General features: G+C 30.3%; 1 protein-coding gene across 2 annotated transcripts in view; it reads right to left on the minus strand.

Annotated features, from left to right (window-relative positions):
* LOC118180361 (polycomb complex protein BMI-1-A-like) overlaps positions 1 to 18,943 on the minus strand; it is a 109,717-nt gene that overhangs the window by 72,875 nt on the left and 17,899 nt on the right. For both annotated transcript variants that reach the window (XM_085810590.1, XM_085810591.1), the window contains exons 4-8: positions 17,753 to 17,849; positions 9,549 to 9,604; positions 7,064 to 7,111; positions 2,673 to 2,784; positions 1,284 to 1,329 (exon numbers count right to left, since the gene is read on the minus strand). In XM_085810590.1, the coding sequence (XP_085666716.1) occupies positions 1,284 to 1,329; positions 2,673 to 2,784; positions 7,064 to 7,111; positions 9,549 to 9,604; positions 17,753 to 17,849 (359 nt within the window). The remainder of the gene's footprint in view (positions 1 to 1,283; positions 1,330 to 2,672; positions 2,785 to 7,063; positions 7,112 to 9,548; positions 9,605 to 17,752; positions 17,850 to 18,943) is intronic.

Here is an 18,943-nt window from a genome sequence, read left to right on the forward strand (position 1 = left end):
TCAGAAGAAATCAAGAAATACAACACCCAACAAACATATAAAATTATATATGGGGAGATACAAATATTGACGAATTGCATAGTTTATGTGTTATTGGCAATGTATGAAAAACAGATATTCTATATATAGCCTAGCGTTTTTTTGCCAAACATCAAATATTCAATTTATTACTATATGTACATTCTTTATGTGCTTTTTTTGTGTACATTTCGTAGAATTATAAATGCTATTTACCCAAAGTATTTAAGAGTCATGAAAAGGTTTGGACTAAGAAGACAAAGAAAAACAAGACAGTATTAACACCTTATTTAACAGGAGAAATCAGTTCATTTTGGTCTTCCACTAGCATCACATCCATAACAATTTAACAAGCAATGGTCCTGGGTTTCCTTCTCAGTAGTCATCTTGCCTTTTCCCTCACTCAGAAAAAAACACTGAAACAAAGGCTGAAATGCAAATTGCAAATTTTCTGCCTAAGGCTAGCTTTAAAGTCACATGCCTCGTCAACTTTAGAAGCATCATTAGCAGTATTTTACACTTTCCCTGTTTCTCATTTGGCATCACACAGAATGCCTGGGAAGTGTATAAAATATTATTAATTTTTGCAATCTAATGGCAAGCACTTGCCTATTTAGCACTGACCACTTCTAATGCCAGAAGTGGTGGTCATTTTACTGTGGAAGCAACCTAACTTCCCATGAGGGGACAGACAGTTACAACCATGCCTTCTCTGGGATTCGAGCCTGGGCTCTTATATACAGCAGTAAGCGCCCCTAACCACTATACGGTCTAGGCAATACATAAAATATTACCTTGGATGTCCAATCTTTGGCACTTTAAACAAAGCCTGCTTTTTATACATTGCTGGTAGCATACACCAGGGAAACTGAAATTAACTATGCAATTAAGATACCAATGAGAGTTTTTATTACAAATCTCTAATCACGCTACAATATTCAGAATATTAGAACAATAAAATTTTATTACTTTTTGTTACTATAGCATAATTCAACACAAACACAGCTATTAATATGGAATACAGATTTATAATTCTATTACAAATATAAATTTGGCAATTTTGATGCCACAAAGTAATGTCATTTCTGTTTCAAAATCTAAAATAAATCAGATGCTAAAAATGAATTTTGCAATTAATTTGACAAGAATAGAAATTATGATTTTAAGATCTGAAGACTTTGCAAAGATGAAATATAGTGCTTCAGATTAACTTTATAGAAGTCCAATTGTTAAAATAAAATATAAATAAATAAGATAAAACTTACTTCAGAATATATATTTGGATGCAATGTTAAGGGCATTGGTAAATTTCTACAAAAAAGAAATAAAACTATGAGCTGATTTTCACTTTATTAAACAATATTTGAAAAATAAATATAATAATGTATTTGCATCTGTGCTTGTTTACTTCCGATATCCGATTCCTTCCGATATAGAACAAAATTTAGAAACAAGAATGATACAATACTTTGGTATTGTCGTAACCACGTAGGTGCAATTTTTTTTAGGATTAAAATAATTGGTTATTTCAAATAAAAAAAGTTATTTATGTCATATCATCAAGCATGTCACTAGGTACATATTTTAGTCTATTTTATCCCAGAAAACAATTTATGAAACTACATAGAAATGTTATCTCCCGCATGTAATTATTACAGCGTACCAGTGTCTTACCGGCCATTTTTACCTCTTATGAGCAAAATTCAATGCTTGTTGATTCTTTACTACAGTACATAAATCTGACTGCTGTAATAAACGGAAGATGATTATTCTTAAATCAATTACCACTTTGAATGCCAATGTTTTCGTTACACTTCTTCACGCTGCATTTCAAAAATACAATATCATTAAATGTCAATCTAAACATTCCCACTTTTGTAGTGAAATATTATATTCCCACAAAAATTTCACAAACTTTTTTTCACTTGCAAGCAAATTTCACAAGCACGTATTTCCAAATTCAGCTGAAAAATATCGCTATTTGTCTTGATAGCTTCTAATACAAGTAAAACAGCATGTATGAAAATGGTGATGTTGCTTATTCAAACTTACAGTTACTGATATGGTTACTTGAAGAATTATTACATGCATAATTGCCACAGTTTGGCCACTTCTACCAGGATGGTTACAATAGCACCAAAGTAATATAGAAATTACTTTTCATGATATAATGTATATTAAAGGGAAAATATGCATAAAACTGAAATATATTATAATAAAATTTTTTAAATATTAATCATAATACAGTCATCAAATATTAATCTGGAAGTTATGGAAAATTTTACTTAAAATTTCATCAAACTTCAGCAATAATTATAGATTTTTATTTTTTACATTTATTTATTTATTTTTGATAGGAGAACCAGTAAGAAACAGAGTGCTTGTAATTTTTTTTTTTTTATTTAATGCTATTTCTTACATAAATATTATTCAATTAATAAATTTCTGCAATATTCCATTAGAAATTAAAGATAATAATCCACTAAAAAGGCAAAATATAAAGAAAGAATTCTAGTTTAGTTGATATAACTGCCAATACATAGCTGTGTAATCTTTTTTTATTATTATAATGAAAAATATAAAAAAACAGAAAATATAAATAAATGAGAGATCAGAATGGGACAAAAGACTCTTTTAACATGACTACAACTTACAAAGGGCAATATTCAATTGAAACACTAATGATATCTTCTGGGGAAAAAATCATACGATCACAGCCCCAAACATCACCCCTCTTTTCACTTGAAGTTGGAATGGATCCTTGAACTAGAAAAGATTGTGGGAAAAAGTTATAATTTCATAACATAGGCAATTAAAGTGAAAGTAATTTTATAATAAACCATAGATTATATATTGTAAATATTCTATTAAAATAACTATTATGAAAAAATTATTCAGTACATCTTCAAAAACTTATACATATTGTTGCTTGCGTACGGGTTCGTAATGGATTGAATGCAGAAGTCCAAAAGAAAGTTTATAAAATTTACTCTTATCATAAGAAATATTACAGGACACTGGAACTTTCCCCAGATATATTCAAATAAGTGTATCACACAATATAATCAGTAGTTACACTTCAAACTACTAACAACGTTAAAATACAGTGCAATGCAAAAAGAAAGAGAAAGCCAATTCAGATATCTCTGTTTTCGTGGAACTAAACAACTAAGATGTCTCTCTCCAGCTTTCTATAGCTTTCAATTGGTCGTGAAAAATTTCTAGCAATTTCTGCATCTCGAGATTTATAGAAAGCAATAAGAGACTATAAGTACGGTTACAGCTAACATAGTGTTCAATTACATTTATTAAATTTAAATATACGTTACCGAGATAACCTTTTATTCAATGTTAAATGCACATGCTTCTGTGTTTTTACTTTCCCCGGCAGAGCTTTCTCTTAAAATTTGTCTCGCACTGCACTGGGAAAAACAACAGTTTTAATTATAATTCCACTAAAAATATCTAATTAAATACAAAATTTGTAACAATATAAACAATGTTGATAAAATATAATAAAATTTATTTAGCTGCTTAATTTTTCATTATTCACAACTGCAACAATTATAAATTAAACTGGTACAGCCTCTATGGTTAATTTAAAAAAGAAAACATGACATTTTCCCTTAAAATGGTATTTAAGGCTTTGCTGGGGGGATTTCATATGCTGCAATTAATTCAAAGGAAAAGTTGCCAGAAATCATTTTCAAGATTTTGCTTTAAACAACTTTAAAATATGCAAGTAATTTTAATGTCAAATTATAGCAGTAACTTGTTTAGAAAAGTAAGCTTTCCTGTAACAGCTTTAAAAAAAAAATGCTTGTTCTTATTCCAATACCATCCATAGGTTACTTTACTTAATCACTTATGATTTTTTTAGTGGTTCTATGGCCTCTATTACACAGAAATGGAAACTATTTGCTTTTTCAGGGTCTTGGACAATCGCTAAACAGTGGTTCTCAAACTCTTCTGAATCGCAGAGCCTTTTGTCAATTAAAATTTTTTCCATGACACCCTACCCTAAGTAAAAGTGAGACTAATCGTAAGAGACAAAAATAAAAAAAAACTTGGTCATTTTTACTATTTTTGTTTTACTTTATTAATATTAAGTTAATAATTAATGTGACAGACAAGCCTGCAAATCACTGCACATTTTCTTAAATCATGAAATTAAACTGGACATGGCCACCCTCCTTTTGTTGTCCATGTTGGTTTTTACTCTATACTTGCTTTTTATTACAGAAACTGCCGAAACCCCAGCTTTGCCCAAATATGGAATTAAAATCCATCGAGTCTTGTCAATAGAAGGAGATATTCATCTTTTATTGAAATCCAAAATTCTGTCATTTCCATGCTGGCAAATTTTGCTTTCAAACTGTTGTCGCAACATAACTTGATAAGATTATCTTTTTCAACGGAAGTAAATTCAGATGGAGCAATAGTGTTAAATGGATCTTGAATTCATTCAAAACTATCGAAATTTTTATTTTGAAAATATTTCTTAAACACGATAATTAGCTGAGATAAGTGCCCCTCTAATATGGTTTATATATCTTGAGTAAGATCAATTCATTTGATGCCAAAAATTGCTGCAATAATAAAAAAACAATCTTTGCCTCAATTTTCTTCTCCACAGTGTGAGTTTATTATTATTATTATAAAAGCTGATATTTTATTCATTGACTTCAAAAGGTGTATGTTTTTTCTATACAGAGAAATTAAGGGAATCAAGCTTTTCAAAAATGTCCCATAAATTTGCCAGTTTCATTAAAAAATCAGCATCAGCAAAATCTTCTGCATCTTGGAATTCTTCCTCTTTAAAGAAAACAAAAATTTCCTTCAGGTATTAATATTAATACCTTGGCAAACTCTACAGAAATGGCTCATTGGTGTCAAAGATTCCAAAGTGAGACTAACAATTTTAACGTGAGCAAATGCTGCAGGAATACACAAGTGTAAACTTTTCGTAATCAGAAAAAATACACGATCTCGAGCATTTAAAGGAGTAAAGATTTACACCGTTATATAGCATGCAAATAAAATAGCATGGATGACATAAGCCTCAATGAATTATTGGTTTCAAAATCATTTTGAGGCTTGGACACATTTGAATTTGGTTGGTTTACCTGATGACATGAAAATTGTCCTGATTGTAGGCAACTGTTCGGCTTGCACTTCACTTAAAAGTTTTAGTGAAAGATAACGTACCCGTATTATTGTATGTCCTCCAAATTGTATGTCTATCATTCAGCCTATGGATATCGGAATAGTGCGTGCACTGAAATGCAAATATGAAGTAGAATTTTTAAAATGCATGTTAAATTTCTTGAATAATGACAAGACTATTCAAGAATTTCTGAAATACTTTAGCATAAAATCTCTTGTGTGGAGCATCGCAAAATCGTGGGAGGATGTGTGTCCAGATAATTTTAAAAATGCTTGCCATATTTCATGGTGAGGATGATGAAGATTATAGGCGCTAATTTGAAAGCTTTTGAATATCAGAAAAGAAAAGTGAAATTTACCAGTTAGTGAACTTTGTAAAGAAATGTGGAGAAGCAGTAATAAATGAAGATGATAATAACAGAAGTTTTTCCTTCCGATGACAATGCCCCAATCGTCAATCAATCAATGGATGACGAAATCTGTAATAAGTTCTAGATCAAGAAAATACTGTTACCGATAGTGAAGAAAGTAAGAGAGAAGTTATTGAAAATGAAAAAATTTTGATTGACAAGTTAGTTGGAATTCTCGACATAGCAAGTACAGGACTTCAAAAATGGAACTTTGTAACTGAACAAGAAATTATGTCTGTCTACAGAATTAAAAAGAAAGTATTAACACAAAAAATGAAGCAATTTACACAACTTGAAATGTTTAATAAAATAGACAAATAAATATTAATCTTTTTTTTCTAAATTTTGATGACGTGATTTGATTTGAAATTTTGATTTTTGAAATAATGAAGGTCATAAATGCTTCATTATTTCAAAAAATACAGTTTCATATTTTTAAACTTGTAAATTCTACATGCCATCTTACTAGATTTAAAATGATGATCTAATAGCAAAAACCTCAAATCCAGAATCGCCGTAGTCTCGAAGAGTCCAGATCTCAGACTTTGTACTGTATAGGCCTATGTGTGTTATCAATGTCCAAATCAAATTTCCTCAAAATCTGTCTATAATTTTCAGAAGATAATCAACCAAATGTTAAAATTTATCTTAATATTAAACTCTAGGGTACATCTAAACAGGACATTTGGTAAAGAAAACTTAAAAGTACCATGTAAAATACATTATGATATTAAGATCACACAGTTACAATGAACAGAATATGATGAAAAAATACATATTCCTCTTACTAAATAATTAAGAATCTGTATGTATGTTCCTCATACTGTGGAAAAATGGCAGCCATAGAGCCACCAACTTTTGAACATGCACTATTTCCTCCATCTAAACATGGGCACTTCAAAAACTGAATTTGAATTCAAAGAAAAAAAAAAAAAAATCTCATGTTTTGTGCAAATTTAATGAAATTTTGTTTAACAATCTCTGTGATTTACAAGACATGTTAGCATCAGAGTGAAACACAAACTTTCATATAGAATCTACAAATCTATCACAGTTTTTTTACAGTTTTATTTATCTCTGAACACACCTTAGAGTACTCCACAGAGACATTATATACTTATTTTTTTCCAATATCTGTAAATCAAACTCTTTAGCAATATATAATTCAAATTTCAGTGATATTAAGGTAAAGAATTAAATTTACACAATGATTCAGGTTTTCCTGTCTAGTAATTAAAAATCACTGACCATGATGATATCATTAAATGTATATAGGATATTTTTCATTCAATACTTCATTACTCAGAAAATTAAGTTTATAGTACCAGATTAGAAAAGCCCTCTGCAGTCTACATTTCTGATACAAAAATAATCCAAGACGATGCCAATATATGTAAACTAACTTTTCATTATCAAGAAACAACTTTTGCATGCAACATGCAAAAGTTGCTATACATATTTGAACTTACCAAAGGCATTCTGCTGTGAATAAAAATCTCGCCGTCTTTTCATTTCATCTGAAAAGTTAAATAACAGCAAATAATTCAGCTAAACAAAGTTACTAATTTTTACACTCATTTTCAGTTAACAGCATAACAGGCCAATTTTAAAAGTGACAAATACTTGATACTGATAGCAACTCTGAGAAATTATATATTTATTAGATTTAAAAAAAATAATAGTTAGAAATATATATTAAGTACCTTAATTACATCCGAATGTTATGATATGTCTTTTGTATACTGCAATATGCTTGTAATAGCTGAGAAATGGATATACACTCAAACCTCATTACAAGATCACCCTGCTTATAAGTATCATAATTTAAAAGTCCTAACTGAATAAATACAACTTTAATGCATACAATATCAGATAGTACTCGATTAACAAGCAGAAGGCATGCCCATTAAAGAGTTCCATTACTTCTCAGAAAATTTTCCTGATATAAAAAAAAAAAAAAAAAAAAAAAAAAAAAAAAAAAAAAACATAGTTATTTGTTACTTTTATTTATTTATATATTACTATTAATTTTTTAAGTAATTCTCTCTGGACTCCCACTTAACCTCTGTTGAAAAAACAAGTGGAATGGAATCTACTTCACTCTGTTCTATCAATGTGCGATTTTGAAATATTCTTAGAATCTAAATACTGTCCTAATTGAAAACAAACCATGTAACTTACACTGAATAATATGGATTTTGTTTTCAGTTTTCATCAGCTTCAAATAAGAAAAACTAACAAAGGACAGCTATTGAATACATATTTGCACATAAAAAACTTGACATAACATTTATAATGGTTTACAGATTTCCTTGCATAAAATTCTAATGGCATATACAAAGTGTAATTGCTATCAGTAACAAAAGGAAAACACAAAACGCTTTTTCTTTTATTTTTATGAATGCACAGGAAAAACTTCAGCTATGGATAAAATATGTAACAGTTGAAAATGCTCCAATACAGTCTCATTCAATGGCAGAAAAATCATTGCCAAATAGAAAGCTATTCAAAGAAATTTTGAACTTTATTTTATGAGCATAAATACGAATAAAATTTATGAAACTTGCAATGATGACTTTAACATGAATTAAAAAAAAAAAAAAAAAAAAAAAAAAAAAAAAAAGAAAATAGAAAATACAACCAATTCCTTCATGAAAATAGCTTTTTGTTTGTTACACTGGATGATTTTGTTAATAACTATGTAAATATTGTAATCTCCCTCCTTCCTGTTTTGAAATTCAGATACAGTCAAAAGTCTTTAATCAGGATGTCCATAATCTGGAATGATTTATATCCGGACCTCAAAGCTACAAACTTTCTGCGCATGCGTTTTACGCATACGCATTTAATGTATAACGGACGGTATAAGGTAAGCTAAAATTATCTATTTCAGTTAATGTTGCAGATTGCGTTGTTCCTTAATCTTCTAATTGGATTCGGCTTATTATTTTTTGCAGACTGTTAGAGCAATTTTATAAAAGTAAGCATGAACTTTCGATTATGTCAAAAAGAATTTTCGATTCTGGAGCTGCCAAAGGATCTACAAAGCGAAAGTATGTTTCGATGTCCATCAAACAACAAGTGGAATTGCGGCAAAAAATGGATAAAGCCATATCCTTTGTTCCTCTAAACATTCCGAAATCTGTTTATCAATTTCATGCTGCCGTGCGGGGGAAGGGGGGAACATTGTGGCACGGCGCGCAATGAACTGGAAGTTGATTTGTCAGCACTATCCTTATCTTCACAGCAGATGTTTTTATTTTATTTGGCTTATAATTCCTTACTAAATGTAGTATTTCATCGGGATGTACTCCGTCTTTGATATGATTTAAATCAAATTCCTCAATTTAAATATCATCAATACACATCAAATAGTTTTTTGGTTGCAATTTTCTAATTTCGACTATGCGTAATGTATGCTTTACGCATGCGCACGTTGAAAGAAATGTTTAATAAAGTAAACAAATAAATATTAGGTTTTTTTTGTAAATTTTGATACCCTTTAGATCATAATTGCTCTTTATTTCATAAATTACGGTTTCATATTTTTAATTTTATAATTTCTGCATACCATCTTACCAGATTTAAACTGATGATCTATAATCCGGAATTGCCGAAGTCCCAACGAGTCTGGATTATAGACTTTTGACTGTATTATATTATGCTTACTATATTACTTATAATGAGACACACAAAATGATTAGACATAAACTATTAGCTGTAATTTGTTTTTCTTTGATCAAAAGTAAACAAAGTTGCACCCTAAGTGAAAGATTTTCAGGAACAGTTTTAAAGCGAGGCAACCTAAGGATATTTCAGTAAGTATTTATAAGCTAAAAGAAAAAATTCTAAAGGAATGTGAAAGTAATTTCACTATTAATCAACATACACAACTGCATTTTGTGCAGTTGTGTATGTTGATTAATAGTGAAATTGCATTTGATACACACTTACTTTTAAACAATCCTGGAACTAATTTATAAACTATATCTTGTAGAGTCTGGTCTGACCTTAAAAAGAAAAATATATGAAATTAGTATGCACAGTTTTAAAAAAGAATATAAACAAATAAAAACACATATAATAATATTTATGTCAACATTTTACCATAATATCCAATAATTGTAAAAACAGTATGTTTCTTGATATTTCTTTTTCACAGATTTGAGCAAGCATAATCTTCTTTGTTAAAAAATGGGGTACACATCTTTTCCAAATGATCATTTATTGTACTTTATGGAATATTTACTCTGCCTGATAGTTCCTGAACTGTATAACATGGATTATCACTGAAAGCCTCTTTTAATGGGTCCTTGTTTACGAAGGACTGCATTCCACAGCAGGCATTATTTTCAAGGCTGTAATTTAAATACTTCAGCTTCTCAAACTACCTTTCAACTGTGACACCATACACAGCATACATTTTAAGAGCTCTCTGACTAGCAATTTTCCCTTTCTTAAAATAAAATAATAAATTTTTAATAAAATTAAATTTAAATTAATAATATTTTCTTTTATTCATAGTGCTACAATAAAAAAAGTATGTCGCAACACATGCTAGAATTATATAATGTGAGCAAGAAAAGGCTATATTTAAATTTCCACTCTGATCGAAATCTCAAATAACAAAATAATTAAAAGAAAACCAACTTTAATTTGAAAAATCGCTGAACTTTCCAAATGATCCAGTACAGTCAGAGATTTAGAATCACTGGGACTTCTCAGTTTAAATACAGATAGTACAATGACAAAAAAAGTGTAAAATTAGAAAATACAGTAGTATCTCTCAATAAGGCTGTGTTCAGATGGGGGCATAAGTGGTTAAAGCGGAGCTGCGTTGCCAAGGCAACCAGTCTGTGCTACGTCACATAATTTCGTTTAAGGCTCATGGCACAAGGTTCCAAGTTTTCAACTTTATGCCGAGTTTGGAATAAGCATTGATCAACAGAGCCAAGCTAAAACGAAGCGGCTTTCTTTAGACGATTTGGCTATCACATCGAAGGAGACATTTTTTTTAATATGGAGCACATGGTATCAGAACGAAATAACGAGTTGATCTCGCAAGAAATCTACGTTTTTGATATGCATTTTTTAATGACTTTTCACAAATTGAAAAATATGGATGAAATTCGTAAAGCGAAAGTTACGCTAAAGATCGCACACGCTATGTATGATCCTGTAGATGATTAGACCCCATCCATTATTTTTCATTTTATTCTGAAAATTTTTAAAAAAATGCATGCTTGCAAAAATTTTATTTTTTTGTGTAAATTATTACTATTACTTTCTTTCTGTTTATTATTTTTTTATAAATTATTACTATCATTTTCTTCTTGCTTAATTATTTTTGTATTTAAGAATAAATTTATTGACAAAGCTGGAAATATTGCTTCAAATGATGATTTTCTTTGCAAACAAACTTCATGAATTAATTTTACTAAAACATCAAATCAATATCAAGAATCTGCTGTTTTTTTTTTTAACAGTAAAAATATTACTTTAAAAAAAAAAAGAAAAAACTATTTTCACTTATTTAAGAATAGTAACAATAATCAATTCAATGGTGTAAACTTATTATAAGTAATAAAAAATTAATCTTTTGAAAAAATGCTCTTATGAATTCCAAGAAGGAAAAAATGTAGTGAAATATCCTTAAAACAACAGTCAAGACAGTTTTGTCTCCTGTTGATGTTCTGTTCTGTTTTTTAATTACGTTCTCCATGAAAGGGATTTACTTTTAATGAAATTGAATAGCACACATAATTCATAACATGGACTATAATTTAATGAATACAGTACACTCGGACCTCAAAGCTACAAACTTTCTGTGCATGCATAAACACATGATGCGCTTATGCATGTGCGTTTAATGTATAACGGACAGTATAAGCTGGGCTAAAATTATCTAATTATCTATTTCAGTTAACATTGCAGATTGCGTTGTTCCTTAATCCTAATTGGATCCGGTTTATTATTTTTTGCACACTGTTAGAGCAATTTTATAAAAGTACGCTTGAACTTTCGATTATGTCAAAAAAAATTTCCGATTCTAGAGCTGCCAAAGGACCTACAAAGCGAAAGCATGTTTCAATGTACATCAAACAAAAAGTGGAATTGCTGCAAAAAAATGGATAAAGGCATATCCTTTGGTTCTCTAACCATTCCGAAATCTGTTTATCAATTTCATGCTGCTCTGCGGAGGATTGAGGGGAGGGCGTCGCGGCGCCCAATGAACTGGAAGTTGATCTGTCAGCACTATCCTCATCTTCAGGGCAGATGTTTTTATTTTATTCGGCTTATAATTCCTGACTAAATATAGTATTTCATTGGGATGTACTCCGTCTTTGATATGATTTAAATCAAATTCCTCGTCATTATAAATATCACAAATACACATCAAATAGTTTTCTGGTTGCAATTTTCTAATTTCGACTATGTGTAATGTATGCTTTACACATGCACGCTTTGAAAAAAAAAAATGTTTAATAAAGTAAACAAATAAATATTAAGCTTTTTTTTTGTAAATTTTGATACCCTTTAGATCATAATTGATCTTTATTTTATAAATTATGGTTTTATATTTTTAATTTATAATTTCTGCATGCCATCTTACTAGATTTAAATTGATGATCTATAATCTGTAAAACCCCCTGATCCAGAATCGCTAGTCAGGAATAATTATAAGCCGAATAAAGTCCCGATTAAAGACTTTGTACTGTAGTATTTGTTATTATTATCTGCTCTTTATTACTATCATTTGAATGTAATTTGAATCAATAAATTCATGCTCTTTCTCTGGTACCTAAAATTTATCAATGTGAAATTACTTTTGAGATATTGGTCATAAATAGAAATGACAGCATATGTTGAAATTAAACTCTTTTGGGTGCTTTAATATGCATGTCTGCCAGAAAGTTAAGAATTGCCATAATTTGTCAGCAAATGAAAAATCATTAAAAGTAATTACTTCTGACAACAGACGTGGATGAAACTTACATCTATGATATCTCACAGCAGAGCAGAGTTTAATTTGAATTACTCAAGTGATATAAACATACCAGTTTGCAGAATTACACAAAAAAATTCCTGAAAGTTAGTGCTTACTTTGTACTGTAGTCTCGAGTGTAACCCCCTTTTTTTCAGAAAAAGCATATGAAATTCAGGGGTGCGGCTTATACATGCAAATTATTAGAAATAGATGTATACAAACAGCAAAATGTATTTAACCTTTTAACTGTCATGCCCGAGATTGCAATGGTGTTCGAAAATGTCACGCCCGAGTATTTCTCGGGGTAAATTTTTTTTTAGTGCATCGTATTGTCATACCCGAATATATATCGGGAGATGTTTATTTCGGCTACATTTGGTTTTTCCAATAAAAAATTGACAATTTGTGTACCCAAAACATCAAAATAACTTGACAGTTAAAGGGTTAATGATTGAGTATAAAATACATTGTTCGGTGGTGAACGTTTCACAGTATTGTACTAGTTGTAGTTGCTGGTCATGGTGTGGGATACTAGTACTAGTGATAATTGATACAGGTAGTGCAGCCAACTACTGTAGTGATCGACAGTGAATAAGAAGTGCTAAGCACAGAAAACATGTTCCTTTTCATTGAAAATAAAATAAAAAATAATAATAATAAAAAAAATGTATGACAAGTACTGTTTTCTGCTTAACTGCTTTCACACCTGCAAAATGGAAAAATATTAGATATAGACTATCTGTCACTTATAGTCAAGATTTTTTTTTAATTAGGCATATTTAGAATATCGTATTTCTCCTAAGAGAAATTGAAGAAGGTTTTATGTGTACAAATATGCATGTGCATGTTTATAGTATAGACAGTACTACACTACAAGGCAGAAATATTCCATACTGCTTTGCACAGAAATATGTGCCAACCAAGTATTGGTCTTTCAAAAAAAAAAAAAAAAAAAAAAAAAAAAAAAACTAGACCATTTTGTTCTTTTTTTACGTTTTTCTGTTGGCTTTTGGCTTATAAAAAGGGCAGATAAAAGAGCATTCTGTTGAACCAGTAAAACCATGACACAAAATAATGAAAACAAGCAGAGCGAGCGCGGGAAATAAATTGAGCTGGAAAACAATGAGCAACTCTCATTGGCCACAGCTTAGACCCCTGTCTAGCAGCTGTGAACTGAACTCCCGTATTTTATGCCCTTATGACTGCCTCTATGCCACTGTCTGAACACAGCTTAAGAAACACTCTGGACGAGAAAATTTATCCCTAAAATAGAGACATCCCTTCTTCAGAGGGTACATACTAAAAAAAAAAAAAAAAAAAAAAAAAAAAAAAATAAAAATCCAAGCTGTATCAAGAAATGAATAAATTATACATAAATAAGTAATTTAGTCACAAGCATTCATTTGAATTTGAAATTTATGAAAAATGAAAATTTTCAATTAAAAAAGTTTGCAAAAATGTATGAAACGAAATGAAAGTGAAATTTATTGAAAATAATCTGTTATACAAGGTTTGTTTGAAAGTCTCTGCAAGCAATTTTCTCACGTGGATATTAAAAAACCACTAATGATCTTCCTGTCACCAACTAAAGTCCTTCACTGTCACCAACAGTTATCACGATTTTTTTTTTTAATTGGAAGGCGTATTTTAAGGCATCTGTACAGTTTTTTATGTCACTCTCTTTACCTGGCTCTTCATCTTCCTTACTATTTTCAAGCCACTGTTGTTAAAGCTAACAGTCAAAATTAATGATTTTTGTGTTATCATTAGTGTCCTTAATACACACGTTTTCATAAATTTCCAAATATTCTTACATTTGAGCACTGCCACCAATTTTGACAAGTTCAAATGATTCATTTGCTTTATTACAATTTTCCCTGAGGGCATTTGAAACTAGAATTTCAAAACCTGCTTTCTTAAAACAGTGCATAACACAACTTTATGATATGGATTTAACAGCTTTTGTTATCCACTGAAAGGCACTCAAAACATTGACACATTTTGCAATCTGATTGCTGTTTCCACAAGCAGCTTGATAAAGCAGTAAAAACATTTTTCTGTAATGAGCCTTAAAGCTTCTAATAATACCTTGGTCCAAGTGCTGTGATACTGATGTTGCATTAGGTGACATAAACTCTAACTTCACTGATCTCAGTTTTTGATTTAGTGGGTGGGCTGGCAAATTGTCAAGAAATAGCAGAATTCTATTTTTTTTTTTCCTGAGACATAGTTTCATCAAGGGCAATCAACCATTCCGACATTATACTTTGTGTCATTCATGACATTTTATTGTGAAGCCAGAAGACCGACAGAGTTTTTAGATTGATGTGTTTGAGGCAGCTTGATTTGTTGGCCTTTCCAAGTACAACTGATTGCTCAAACAATCCTTTCATGCTACAACAAAACAGCATAGTGAGATGTTTCCTTGGAGCTTTCACAACCAAAACACTATTATCCTTTAAAGCAGTTTTATTAGATAAAATTTAATACAATTTTCCAGTTTCATCTGCATAATACATGTTTTTGCCTTATATCCCTCACAAATTTCATTTGGCTTTTTTATCCAGGCTGTTACATGTTGTATACCTACAGATTTTTATTCATCAAAAATAGTCTTCAAAGTATCATTATGTCTGTGCTTGAATTTGCCTAACCAACCATTTGATGCTTTGAATTTCTATAGTACCAGACTTTCTGAAACTTATTTTGCCTTTTCATTCAATAACATGCCACTTACAGGAATATCATTTGCTCTTCCAAAATAAAACCAATTGAACACTACCATATCAATTTCACATGTTTCACTTTTTTTAAAATTTGTCTTGGAATGTTCATTTGGATATACACCTAACTTACTTGTAGAGATACATTTCACATAACTTACTTGGTTTTTAATTATTCCATTTCCCCCCCCCCCCTAAATCTCTTAAACTAAGCTTTTCAGTTTCTACTACATAAATTACATCAAATTTTTGTTTTAATGTTAATTACTTCCTCTTTGAAGTTATGTTAGATAAGCCAAGTAAAAATAACTCTCAAGTACAAAACTACACCTCTTTTGCTTTCCAACCCTAGCAAGAACTTAGAATGATAGAGGTTTTCATCCTATCCTATTGATAGACAGATCCTTTTGCTTGGCAAGTGGTCCAGTCATCTCACCACCTTTTCTTTCCCACTGGTTCCTATCCCCTGGTCTTCCCTTACAACTAACTAACCCTGTTTTTTTCCTCCCTGCTAAGAGCTGTAGCAAGAATAACTGATTTTGAATTCTATTTATAGGAAACATCCTTTTAATTGCACCACAACTAGCTTTTTCCTAAGGTATTGCTTCCCTTTTCCCAACTGAAAAAATGTTTTCAAAATAGAGGGATTAATTTCTCATTTTATTGTTCCTTAGTCACAAGACTAAGTTAGTAAAAGTCACAAAACTTTTACTGAGCACAAACTTGCTTTTGAAACCTAAAAAGATTACTAACAAAGAGCACTTCTATTTTCATTTATTTCTCTACCTCTGTTTTATTTTTGAAACCTTTTCAATGACCCTTAATAAAAGATAAATACACTGAGGTCCCTATTCAAAGGGACCGAGACCAACAGAATTACTCTTTAAATAGAAGTGCTCCTTACAGGAGGTGCTACCGTAGTTACTTATGAAATAATGAAGCATTTATGACTTTAAGATAATTGAAATCTTTAGTAAAGCTCAATATTTATTAGTTTGTTATAATAAACATTTTCTTTCAATATAAGTTGTTTAAGCTTTCCATTTTTTTTGTGCTAATACTTTCTCATTAATTTTATACACTTTTTTCTATTTACAGAGTTCCAATGTTCAAGCCCTGTAACTGCCATTGTCATGAATTCTCATTGAACTGTCAATTGAAAACTATTCATTCTCAGAAATCTCTTTGTCACTTCCTTCATCATTGGATCATATACTAGATTTTACCATCCATTAATTGATTGGGGCATAGTCTTTGCAATGGAAAATTTCTGTTTGTGGAGAAGTTATAATAAATGAAGATGCTGTATATTCATTTATTATCACTTCTACACAAATTCCATTAATTGGAAAACTTTGCCTTCTACAGTATTCCAGATCTCTTCCTAAATGATGTTGTTATACCTACTTTTGAAATCTTTTTTTATGCCCAAATTGCACCTATACCATTTCTCTTACTAGATTTGCTATAAAAAGCAAATACCAAATATGTTTTCACATTGTAGATGCTGCTACAGCTCCAGAATTAGAAACTCTTTTCTATACGATCGAAGAATGACTTTGAGATAGTTAAAATAATAAAAAGCAGAACAAACCATAAAGGATGAGCTCAATTTGCAATGCTAACTTAGGTTCTTCGGAATGTAATCCTTTCTCGCTTCCCTGCTACTATGACAACAAAAGAAAGCCAGTATAAGGAACATCCCACTTCAAAGAAATATATCTTGTTAGACCAGATAGAAAAATTTTACCCTTCCTCCACAATCACTCAAGGGCTGTAAGCATTGTCATGGCCCCTATGTCAATCAATCTATTGTCATTGGCCACGATGTGATTCTCTAGCTATTTGAAATAGATTTATCTCACTTAGTTGGAAGAATTGCTTCTATGGCATAACTTTTTGGAAGGAGGGATATTAAATTTGCCATTTCTAGATTAAAAAAGGAGGGGAGAAGAAATGAAAAGAAAAATTTCTGGTGATACAAATATTAGATCATTCTAGATATTTGACATCCTGATTTTGGACGGAATAGGAAATTTGATTTGAATTAGGAATAGGAAATTGAATTTTGATTTGGACATCGGAATAGGAAAAGTTTAAAAAATTTGAATAGGATAAGAACATACTTCTGCCAATGCAGAATATAATAGCAATATGGATTATTTATTTACGCTTATATAAATGGCAACAGTAATTAAAAACAGTGAAATTTTGTTAGTTTACTTAAAATGATCAACTACTAATTACAGCTTTTGAATACTTCAGAATTCTTTACAATGTTCTCACTCACAAAGCACCCTGCTATATACACAAATAATTAAACATCATAATTACATTACAATCATCTATACAATTTTTCATTTAGAAATAATGTGCAATTCCATCCCATTTTTCCATACCTTTAGTGGCATATTTTTATCATATTACAAATTAAAAGCAATATTTACCTAATATTAACTAAAGGGCGAGTCTTATGCACCTGGACTTCACACGTAGGACAAAATTTGTTAGTCTGTAAATACCGTACAATACAGGTCCGACAAACTGGAAAAAAGTAAGTTTTTAAAAATACAAACAGAGAAACTTTTTAATAGCATCTCAGATAAACAATTTTTGAAATGAACTCGTAATAACAGCATATTAATTCCGATCATTAAAATTTAAATATTTTTATTTTCAGATTACTTATTTCATAGAACATACAATATTAAGTTCCAACAAATTACAGTATTTCATTAACATAGCATTAATGTCAGTAACATTATGAATGTATTCTTTCGAACTATTTCTTAAATTTCATTCTTTACATAGCATTCAACTTCATACAGACTATGGGGTTTTTCCCTTTACCCCACATTTGTTCAATGCTTTGATTTCTCCTCCTAGTGCATGAGCAATAACATCTCATCTCTGTGCAACTTCAAAAAAGAATTCTTCCCTTCTGTTTTTACAAGTCTGTGTACACTGTTTAGTCATCGTTGAGATTAATGTTATTCTAACGCTATGTACATATTTTGATTTATTAAAAGAATTATTTTTTTATAAATGGGTGTTAAGCAGTTACATAGATTTATTTTTTTGAATATGCATGTAAACAATTCACTACTTGCAACAAGTAAGATAACAATAATTCATTACATAATAAAAACACAGCTTTATGATATCATCAGCATTCATGGCAAATTTCATCCCATACAGGATGATTCAGAATTAATGGAACAAACTTTACGGAGATGGTAAAGCAAGCTTTAACAAAACACTTTTGTACACGAACGTATGGATGCAGGTGATGTCTTGGGGCACGAGGTCAGGAAATACGACATGGAAGGAGACATAAATTGTTTAATTTGTAAATTACCGACTAGTTCCTCTTTAGGTACCTTCATATCAACACAACCACTCTTGCACAATTTGGCGACTTTTTGCAAATAGAAAGGTAAAAGTTACTTCTCGGGAACAAGTTGGTGGTTTTCCTGACTTTTAAAAATTTCCAAGCTATCGATATTTATCATAAATCGACAAACATTATGAACATATATATATTTAAAAAAACTTGAACAATTTAAAATACAAATTTAAATTATGAAATAAGGATTATAAGATTAAAAAAACATTTCTTTGCAAAATTGCTTTGTAAT

This window comes from Stegodyphus dumicola, chromosome 2 (genome assembly GCF_044657685.1).
Source record: "Stegodyphus dumicola isolate Sdum_Otavi_A_Nest chromosome 2, ASM4465768v1".
In the NCBI taxonomy this organism is placed as follows: domain Eukaryota; kingdom Metazoa; phylum Arthropoda; class Arachnida; order Araneae; family Eresidae; genus Stegodyphus; species Stegodyphus dumicola.